At 38.8% G+C, this 11,534-nt stretch overlaps 1 protein-coding gene across 3 annotated transcripts in view; it reads right to left on the bottom strand.

Annotated features, from left to right (window-relative positions):
- Window positions 1-3,781: 3,781 nt before the first annotated feature.
- The window catches only part of DIPK2A (divergent protein kinase domain 2A), a 38,052-nt gene continuing 30,299 nt past the window's right edge, over window positions 3,782-11,534 (bottom strand). For 2 of the 3 annotated variants that reach the window (XM_080657727.1, XM_080657729.1), the window contains 2 exons: window positions 11,047-11,350; window positions 4,756-7,557 (listed from right to left, as the gene is read on the bottom strand). In XM_080657727.1, the coding sequence (XP_080513853.1) occupies window positions 7,226-7,557; window positions 11,047-11,350 (636 nt within the window). In that variant the 3' untranslated portion in view covers window positions 4,756-7,225. Of the gene's footprint in view, window positions 3,867-4,755; window positions 7,558-11,046; window positions 11,351-11,534 lie in introns of those variants that run through there. The other variant, XM_080657728.1, reaches the window with a different exon arrangement.

Genomic DNA, 11,534 nt, shown 5'->3' with positions numbered 1-11,534 from the left:
GGGTTCCTGGATTGCAAGAGGGCACTTCTCGGATGACACACCCCAGAATTGGGCTCCCTCTCTTCTCCAAATACTATGTCACTTTCTCTCTATATCTGTCTCGCTTCTTTCATCTCACTTTACCCTAAGTTTGGCGGTAACTGATGACTTGTGCGCATTTAGCTGCAAAATGCAATTATTTAGCAAGCAGGATTTACTTAGCCTGGAATCTAGTTGGCCTACTCAATGTCAGGCTCCTGCGCAGGCCCTTCAGTCCAGGCAGAGTACTATGGTGGTGGGAACTTCCTTCTTCCCACCTGAGTTGCTCCTTTGCCTCCTTCCCTCCCTGGAGGTTGCCTGATGGCACTATTGTCTGCCTGGAAGGAGGGAAGCTGCGGCCGGTTTTCCAGCCAAGTGGAAATCAATATTAAGCTGATGAGCCAGCGCGAGTGCCAGATGTCGGGGCCGCAGCCAGCACAGCAGCCAGCACGTCTCATCATTTAGCTAATCGAGTTGAAAAGTTTCTGTTAAGGGCCAGACCCACAACCTCTGCAATGGGCTAGAGGCCCGGTGAGGAGCCAAACCCAAAGTGGGAGCCAATGTGCTAAAGACCTGGTGCATGGATTCATGCACCAATGGGGTCCCTCAGCCTGGCCTGCAGGGATCAGGCCAAAACCAGCTCTCCGACATCCCCCGAGGGGTGCAAGATTATGAGAGGGTGGTTCTCAGGTGACACACCCCGGAATCAGGCTCCCTCCTCTCTGGTTCCAGGTGCATCACCCAAGAACTGCAACTGCCAAGTCACAGGGAAGCTCCTGAGTTGAGCATCTGCCCCTTGGTGGTCAATGCGCATCATAGCTACCGGCTGGCCAGTTGAATGGTTGGCTGGTCACTTAGGTTTTCACACACACACACACTAGAGGCCCGGTGCATGAAATTCATGCATGGGTGCGGTCCCTAGGCCTGGCAAGTGATCAAAGCATGAGCGCCTGGTGTGGAAGGGCAGGTCCCAGCTGACCTCTGGGCCCTGGGCAGCACCTGGGCCCCTAGGCCCCCGTGAACCCCCTCCGCCTGAGTCACAGTGCCTGAGTCCCCACACAGAGATGCGGTGAGTGCGGCCGGATGCCGTGGGCCTCTGGGCCACCCAGCGGTGCTGCACAGAAGCCGTGTGGGCAGCGTGCTCTCTCCAGGCTGGCCCCACAGACTGGCTCCTGCGCGAGCCCATGGGGAGCCCAACTGGCTCCTGTAGTCCCAGCAGCTGTGGCCCGGCTCATCCAGAAGAGGCTGCTTGGGTGCGGGGTGGGCTCCTCACAGGCATCCAGCACCTGAGCGCAGGGGCTTCCCCGGCGTGAGCCCTGGCATCCCAGGGGAGGGTAGCAGGGGGAGTGAGAGCGAGTTTGGCAGACACCCCGCATTCTCACCGTACCTCCGTCCCTATCTCCCACACCCCCAGGTAGCTGGTGAGAGGTTGCAGCCCCCTGCCCAGGCGCCGCAGGAGGTTGGTTGCCGCCACCCACCCCAGTTCCCCTCACCTGCTCCACCATCCCACTGCGGTCCTGCTCTCATCGGGGCCCATCGGGGCGGCAGGGTCTCCACTGCTGCTTGCTGCCAGCGCTGCCTTGCTGATGCCCTCCATGTTCTGCGCTGCCTCCTGGTGGTCAGTGCACATCATAACAAGTGGTCGAAATCCCGGTCTCCAGGTCGAACTCCCAGTCGAATGACAGCCCGAGAGGACAATTTGCATATTAGGCTTTTATTATATAGGATATATACACTGAGTGGCCAGATTATTATGATCTCTGAATGCTTAATAATCTGGCCACTCAGTGTATATCCTATATAATAAAAGGCTAATATGCAAATTGTCCCCTCGACCAGGAGTTCGACCAGCAGGCAGGCCGGCCAACTGCCCATGTCCCCTCCCTCTGGCCAGGCTAGATGGACCCCACCCATGCACGAATTCATGCACTGGGCCTCTAAAATATATATATATATATATATATATATATATATATATATATATATATATATATATATAATGTTCAGAGATCATAATAATCTGGCCACTCAGTGTATATATGTGCATTTCATTGACTTCAGAGAGGGAGAGAAAGCGATAGAAACATCAATGATGAGAATCACTTATCAGCTACCTCTTGCATGCCCCCCACTGGGGATTGAGCCCACAACCTGGGCATGTGCCCTGACTGGGAATCGAACAATGACCTCAGGGTTCATGGGTTGACATTCAACCACTTAGCTATGCCAGTTGGGTTATTCTCCATCTTCTTGATTCCTGCATTTGACTCTTAGTCTAAATTAGGCAGAAAGGTAAGAGGGTATCATTAATTCTCTCAAGCCTCATCAACTAATTTTCTTAAAAAATTTCTATTGATTTGCGAGATAGAGAGGAAGAGAGCATCACTTCTGTGAGTCGTATCTTTTCTTTTAACTCTCAGCTGAGGACATTTTCCCATTGATTTTTAGGGAGAGAGAGGGAAAGACAGAGAGAGAAACATTAATGTGAGAAAAATACATTGATTGGTTGCCTCCTGCAGAAGCCCTGACCAGGGTCCAGGCCAGTGAGGAGCTTGCAAACAAGGTACATGACCTTGACTGGAATTGACCAAAAGGTCCTGGGCTCTATCCGCTGAGCCAAACTGACTAGAGCTGTGAGTCATATCTTCATCTATGAGCCTAGTGACTTCTTTCAATATTTGAGTCATCTAAACATCTGTGATATACATAGAAAAGGAAAGCTAAAATTGACAAAATCCTAAACTTGACTAAATGAATGCCATGAGCTTATTTTTAAAAGTCTGTCATCTATCAAGGTAAACTTTCTTACAAGTATGTATTCTTAAAACTTAGAGTATAAGGCACTGCCTACAGTTTCAACAATATTTGTAGAATAATTTAAAAAATCTAAAAGGCTGAAAAACAGAATATATTAGTAAACTCATAATGAGAAGAATAATCTAAGTAATCTATAGATATATGAGAGATCTAAAGTTTTGAGGTCAAAGGGGAAAAGTTCTTACCACCCTTTATTTTCCATTATTGTTCTCGTTTTCTACCCGCTTCTCCCCATGTCCCTCTTAAACTTTACTTCTTTTTCACGTTGTCTGTATCTCACTTGAGATTTCTCTTCCTTTTCTTGTCCTCACAAATCCTTTACTCCCCTAACTTAATAACTGAGGAAATGCATATGAGTTTTTACAATTATATGATCTTGCCTTCAACTATTTGCTTCTGGTTTTTAAACACTGCATCCTAGTCTATTAGAATATTGTAGGCAATTGGAAAATCCATGTTGAGGCCTAGGTCTGCTACTACTTATTTTTGTGATCGTGGGCAAATACTTTTCAAAAGAAAAAGAACTAAAATGTTCTATTACAAAATTTAGAGACATAGCTAACTAGTATAATAAACTATAGCTATAACATCCTACAGTATATAATAGGTTCTTTTAAGTTTTTTCCACATACTAAAGCAAGTACAAAATTAAAGTAGGTAAGGTTACCGAAGACATCCACCTTATGGTTCAAATTGTTTCCACTTTGTTTTAAAGTTAATTTGTTCTAATCAGGCTGGAAAGGAAACCTTTGCATTTACTTTATGGGCTACGCAAGTCTCCTTTAATGCAAAGCCTCCCTCCCCCTTTTCCTGGCAATTTGTTAAACAAAACCAAGTTATTTACCCTGTAAAATTGCCCATTCTGGACTCCCTGGACTGCATCCCATGGAGGCCTCTAACATGTTCCTCTGTGCTGGGTGTTTCTCATTATCAGATAGATCTGGGGGCTTGAATAGAGGCAGGTTTTTTTGTTGTTTTTCTGGAAAGAAACCTCACAGGTGGTGCTCCGTGCTTCTTTTCACTGGGTTGTACTGGAAAGCACATCATTAAGATTGACTAGTAAATTCAGGTCTTGACCTCCTGATCCACTCATTTTCAATTAATAATGTTTGTAGCTATTGATAATCATTGCCTAGCTCTTGTCAATTAATTAAGAATTGCAAAAGAGCAACATTTTAACAACACTCCTTCTGCATTTATTAACTGGAGTAATTCTACATATCCCACAGATTTTTTTTCCCCTTCAACTATTTAATTACTTGGGGTAAGGTATATAAATGCTTCTTTCTCTCCCAGATACCAGTTTTCAGAATAATTCCTCAATATCCTTCCAAAGATGACTAAATTTGTTATTTTTTTTATTGCTTTTATCATTTTGAATGCATAATTTACATATTTAAACTGATACAATCCATTTTTTGTTATCATGCTTATTTGTCAGTTGCTTTTAGACACCACCAGTGGTATTTGAGTTTTTCTGCTTTAGTGATATTAAGGTGTTACTGTTAATTTTTTAGATGTGAAATACATTGTGGTTTTGTTGGAGAAGAGACTGCCTAATGTATAAAGCGCTCGACTCAAATATCTCAGATTTTCTTAAACTAAGCTAGAGGCAAGTAAGTTAAGGTACAGAAACAAGTTTGGCCACATGTTTTGGAGTTAGTATTAACCATAGTTAGACTATTGTTCCTTATATTATTCTTTTGTATACATTTGAAAAATTCTATGATATACTTTAATACCATTTTAGTGGTAAAAGTTAAAAATGTCATGATTACAGAAAAACCACACCCACACAGATAGTTTCTGAAAATTATATCAAAATACATGCAGGGGAAAAAGTAACATCTATACAACCTCACTTTCCACTCAAGAAAAATTTGGTTATTTGAAGTTAAGAGATAGTTTGACAAGTGTGATTCTTAAAGTATTCTTTATTAAGAGCATTAAAGTTGCAGAAACAACTTTATATTGTAAAGGCACGGGAGACAGTTCTGGTAAATTACTCAAATTAAACAGTAACTTACAGTACAAAAGACAACTTTAATGCACATAAAAACCCCAAATGTCTGATTCAAAAATATTTTACTGCATCTATTAATGGGCAATGATTAAAAATATAAATTGCTGCTATATAATAAATATCTGATAGTGAATATCTTGATAGCAAAGTGAACAAAAATTTATTGCTTTTCACATACATAATTTTCCCTGTTAAATTCCTCTTTTACTATCTTCTCAACTTTCTGAAGAAAATTCCACATAATTTTACAAGGAAATGACAGTTTTACAAAACTCCCTCATGCAGCTATGATTGCTGGCAGCTGTTTTCTCACTTCCTATTCTGCAATCACAATCACTTCCCAAAAGTAAGATAAATGTTTGCTAAGCCACAGAAAGACAACCTTTCTGTGACTGGCATTCTAAGATTGGTAATGAAGACTTATCAAATATAAAAGGTGCTCCGTTTTGAAAACGTATTATTTTGTTTGAAGTTTTGAGTGAAAGGCTTGAATGTCTGACAAGTAATTTTACCTATTCCCCTCAAAAGCTTTCCTAAGTTGCAAAACGTCAGCATAGTAAAATTTCCAGCACTGAATGTTTGAAGGCTAGTCGATATATGTAATGTACTGATGTGTAAAAGTTAACACACTGCAATCTATTTTACAATGAAGAAATCTTACCCTTCTTCCAGTTTTAAACTGGAATTACCTTTATTAAGAACATACTGCTCTTTTTATAACAACCCAGTTATAGATGGTACAAGTAGAATTTCCATCACAATAAAATAACATGAAAGCAGCAGCATCCTAATTTAAGAAATACCTACATAAAAATATTTGATCATCATTGTAAAGTTACTTAACCATGTCATGTTCACACAGTGTGTGGCAGCTAGTAATATGCCTGGCAAAGAGCTGAGGCTCAATAAATAGTTGCTAAATGCATGAAAAACAGAAGAAAAACCTGACTTTGGTTGTGCATATTTTAATCACTTTCTGATTAATAAATAATAAGGCCAGTCTAGAACTAGAACTAAAACTAAATACTGCACACTACACCAAACTTTGCCATACACAAAGTAATGATTTCAAAGAAAAAAAATATCAGTTAGTGATAGTCAATATATATTAATTATAACTTTTTAAGAGAGCCCACAAATTTCACATATTTGTTAACTTTTATGCACATACTTAATTTTTTATGTTTTGATGTTTAACAATTGGGTAATGAAGACCATGTTGGGCAGACTGGCTACAGTATTATTAGTCCATTCATTAATAAAAAGTCATGTGGCCTGATTAGACTCAAATGGAGACACCATGTTAATTTTTGCAAAACTACCAATGAATAAAAGTTAGAATATCTTTAAGTAGCCTATGCTGGGAAGCAGTAGCTTAACTTTTCAAGATAAAAAAATAACCATGGATATTTGAATGTAATAATGACAAAGAACATACTATAAATAGGACCAATTTTAAATTCAAACCATGAGAATAGGCCTAATATTTCTTTGGCATATGCATTACTATCTTAGACTAGTTAGCATTTAAAAAATACTGGGGTTATATTTTCCTGTCAAAATTAACATCAAGGTGAAAACTACTAACACACTCTTCTTAAAGCCTTTTAAAGGTCAAAATGACATTTAGCAACATATGCCAACTTCATGTTTAGTGTACACTTCTAATTACTGGCACAGAGCGATATAACTGTTAAATAACCTTAAATGAGCTCATGCAATGGTGAAAACACAGAAAGTGGGAAGAAAAGTATTTACATAATAAAATATTCAGCTTCCTGAAAAAACACAGTAAACCTAGAAATCCTGCCCTAACAGTTAACATGTACTGCATAGCACTGAATTAAAACTAGTCCAAATTTAAATGAATACCTACAGTAACCTGCATGTGTAAGACTGAAGGAAAAAACATAAAAATAGAAAAAAAAATTAGGAAGGAAAAAGTAGCCTATAAAACAGGCCAATCTAATGTGACATTCAAAGTAAATGTAAGAGATTGACAAAATCATGATACTAATGCAAACTAAGTCAAGTATACCAAGTACCCTTTGATACACAAGCCAATGTAACTATCAGATTCATTTCTAATAGCTTGACAATATTCATTAATGCACTCAGGCATTCAAGGGGGCAAAGCAGTCAAGGATAGCTCAAGTTTCCAAAGTATAAGAACAAAAAGATCTGCAAAAGAATCATATGGTTTTTGAAGTAATGTCTTATTTTGATGAATGTTAACATGAGATGTATCAGTGCACATTTGTCATCCTCTGAAACTATTACTTCCAAGTTTCTTTTTTCCAGGTAGTTTTTGGTGGTTTAGTATTAGCCAGTGCTACTTAAATGGAGAAAAGAAAAGCTCACCATAGACTACCTCACATTGTTACTCAATTGTGCTAGATATTCACGCAGTTCTTTTGCAGCCTGGAATCTGCCGTAGCGTTTCTTTGGGTTGGCGCACTCATCCAGCAAGGCCTCTAGCCGGCCATCTTTGGCAATTTCACTTGGTGGATCATGAAGGAGTCCTCCAGATGTGCCACGCCAGGTGGCATGTCTGGATAAGAGGTTCTGACAAACAGCATAATAATTGTGGTCCACAGTGGCACGAGCACAAAGTATTTCTTTTGAAAATGATAAGCAAGCCTCCTTATCACAATCATCAAATTTACTTTCATACCATACATCCCAATTTTCAGGTTTACCTGTAAAAGGAGGAAAAGCAGAAAGAGGAAAATATATTTTAAGAGTTTTTATCGATTCCCAAAATTTGACAATACCCTAATTAACATAGTATTTGTTCTTAAAATTGTATTATAATTTTAAACATTTAAGTATATTAATTTACATAAAGATTTATTGGGAGCACATCCGTGCCAACCAGATGATCAAACAAGGTACCTACTACTGAAGAGTTCAGTCTAGAGGGAAACCTTCTATCATATAAAGTGGCATACAGAAGTATGGCACAGGAATACAGAGGAAGCACTACTTCTGTCTGGGGTTATAGAAGGCTGCAGAGAGAACATCTGATTTAGGCCTTAAAATATAAGCAAGCCTTAAAAAAAAAGAGAGAGAGAGCAGCATTCTAGACCCAGGGTACAGTATGTGCGAAGGCATGGACCTAAGGGACTGGTCCAGCTAGTTCAGGAAACTGTTAAGTTCTCACCTGAGACTGTGAGACATGTACCTGGGAAGGAGGTATAGCAGAGGCTAGAGAAATAAGTCCTACATTGTGTGGTCAAGACCATGATTTGTTTTACAGAAAGATATCTCTAGGCTGAAGACTGGAGGGAGTAACATGATGACAGCAACTAAAGGAGGTCCAGAAAAAAAGAAGAAGAAGAAGAAGAAAAAAAAAGCCAGGTTGTAGAAACATCTGAGACAAAAATTAACAGGTAAGTGTATGAGTAAAGTTTAAGGTCCTAATTAGGTGAAAACCTAGACACTATTAACATAAAAGTGTTAATATTTTATATATATAAAGTAAATATAAAGTGGTTATGAGATATTCAGGTGGGGACATGTAATATATGCAACTGAAGCCAAAAGGACAGAACACATATTTAGATTGCATCAGCGTAAAAGATTTGATGGAGCCAAGAGAATGACTTAATTATATTGAAAATATGTTGAAAACAAAGGGGGAAAAAAGACTGAGGGTAGAACATTAAAACTTAAGGGGTAGAGATGTTAGTGAAAGAAACTCATTCATTCAGCAAGTAATTATTTGAATGCTTGCTCTAAGGCAAGCAGGGTGTCCAGTGGTAAACAAAACATCATATACATGGCTCCTATCCTCACTGGCTTACAATCCAGTATGTGAAATAGAAACTAAGCAAGTAAATAAACATTATCATAAATTGTAGGAAATGCTATGAAGGAAACAGGAGTTTTTAACAGTAGAAAGACTTATGAAAAAAACAACCTTCTTTACTGTTAGATATAGCAGTCAAGTCAAGTCTCTCTTAGAGTTAACATTTAAGCTAAGGCTTGAAGGACAAGTACCTAGCAGCATATAGAAGAGAGATGTGGCATTTTAGGCAGAGAAAACTGCATATGGGAAACCCAGAAGTGGAAAGGTTCATTCAAGAAACCAAAAGGCCACTTTGGCTGAGGCCATCAAGGGCAACAATGGTCAGAGGGATATTAAAAATGAAGCAGAATAAGGTCAAGTCATACAGATCATGCCCTGGGGAGGAATTTGAATTTTACTTGAAGAACAATGGGAAATCATTAAAAGTATTAAGCAAGGAAATGATAAGATCAGATTTATGTTTTTAAAAAGGAACTATGTAAGTAGAAGGAAACCAAAGGAGTAAAACATTTCATGAAGTTTTTACTAATCAGTGACTTCAGGAATTGGCCAATTAGGTGGTCGCTAATGGTAATACAGATTTCTAAGAGAGGTTTTAATGGTTGAGGAATGAATGGAGACTCAGGAAGCAGAGATAGGCAGATTTTAAAAACAGCTGAAAAGCAACAAACTTGCTTATGGGAAGGTAAGAGAAACTGGATTTTAAGGAGGGTAGGAAGTTAAAGAAGATAGCTGATGCAGCAGGTTCTCAAAGAAGGCTCTTTACTGTGTCTGAAGAGGGGTGAGTATGTATTGTTTTTACTGCTTAGAAGGTACTAGTAAAAGGGTGCCACATCAAAACCTCCATTTCCCCGTGAAGGATAAAAATACAGGCAATTTACTAGAAAGAGCTCAGGAAAGAGGGTAAATAAATAAATATAGCCATTTGCAAAGTGGCTGTTCAGACAGCCTACAAGAGCCTTTTGAAAAGAAGTAGGCATGCCTAAAAAAACACAGGAGTAATGCTCTTTGTATGAAAGGTAATAGAGAAGTTGTAGGGTTGTACTCATTCCAAGTTAGGAATTAGTTGGTATAAAATTGTAACATGTATCCCAGGAATGTTTACATCAAGAATTTTTTTTTTTTTTTTTTTTTTTTTAAATTTTAGCCCTGGCCGGTGTGGCTAAGTTGGTTGGAGTGTCATCCTTTACATTGAAAGGTGGTGGGTTCGATTCCTGGTGGGGGCACATATAGGAGGCAGCCAATCAATGTTTCTTTCTCTCCCTTCCTCTCTCTAGAATCAATTAAAATTTTTTTTTTTACAAACATTGGAATGAATACTTTAAAAATTAAGGCAAGTTGTACAACTCTGTGAATATAATAAAAACCACTGACTTGTGTACTTTAAAAAAGAAAAGCATGGTGCAAGCTGCTGCTGCATTCACACATGCAGGAGAAAAAAGTGGGAATGAAGCCTCCAGCAGGGTGTCCATCCCATGTGGGTGGATCTACAGGCCAGTCAGGATACAACCAGAAACTAGTCTGCTGAGTGTCCAATAGAACAAGGCACTGGGAAAACCAAATTAGTATTTAACAGGATCAAGCTAGGATCATGCAGGAGTGTCAACTTAATAGATTGCTGTTACATTCACTGCATTCCCCAGGTGCCACAAATGTTGGTCTCTGTACATGAGAAGATCCTCATATAAAGGGAGAGGAGGGAATTAAAAATATTAAGACTCTCACCATGAAGCAACGACCCTTCAATTTCTCTTTATTAAGTAGGTTATAGAACTATAGGTATTGTCCCCAATGTTTTAAAATTCCTATGGCATTTAATTTTAAAAACATTTCAGACACTCTGCCCACCTACACTTTGAAGAGTTCACAAAGAAATGGAGAGTAAAGTTTTGGGTGAGGTGTAATAATGTCAAACCAAAGCTAGAGATTTACAGTGCTAATGAAAAGAAAAGAAAAGAAAAGAAAAAAAAATCACTGTAGGGATCCCACAGAACAATGGAACAGAATATCTTGGGAAAGTAAGGCATTCTCAAGAGCAGCACAGCCTTTCTGGTAGCCTGTAAGTAGTATATAAAACTTAATTTTGCATTAGACTCCTAATGCTCAGAAACAGCAGACTGTGTGGAAAAAGACGTGTACATGCACACTCAGAGCGTATCTGATTAAACCAACAGGATATTTTACTAAATATGGAGAAGCTGTGACTAAGAATATGTATAATAAATCAGTATTTGTTTACTGATACTGGTCAAATAAAACAAAGAAAGATGTAAGGTTGCCATCTAAGAAGGAAATGAAAGACTTCATATAAATGTAAACATTATTTTGACACAGGAAAAAACAGATACAAAAACAAATCTAAAAGTTATATACTTACTTTGTCTAATTAACCTTTTGTCAGCAACCAAAACATTTTCAGCATCCACAATGATTACCTTCCCATCTCTAGGACCAACTGCAAAATTGTCAAAGCTGACGTCCAGGAGGTAGAGTGCAAATTCAAAGTCATTGTTAGTAAGCTGCTCTGCTATTTCCATTAATTGCCAAGCCAGGTCAACTCGTTTTTCCCATGGTGCATTAAAGTAGCTCCACAGTTCTTCTCCAACATAATTTACAGCCACCATTCTTCCACAAGCTCCAAGATACTTTGCAAATGGCCAACCTTCATCAGATGGAAAACTCTACAAAAGAATTATCTTAATATTATAAGCGATTCTGATGAAGATATCCTAAATCTATGCCCAGATCCTCTTAGTAGAGATTGCTACTAGACATGAGCTCGGATTTTCTTGTTGTAGTCAATAGTTCAGCAGAGAGAAATGTCATTTCTTTTCTAACTCATACTGAAGTATGGTAGCAATCATC

Source organism: Plecotus auritus (genome assembly GCF_963455305.1).
Source record: "Plecotus auritus genome assembly, chromosome: 2".
Lineage (NCBI taxonomy): Eukaryota > Metazoa > Chordata > Mammalia > Chiroptera > Vespertilionidae > Plecotus > Plecotus auritus.
This window is presented reverse-complemented; position numbering and strand designations above follow the sequence as displayed.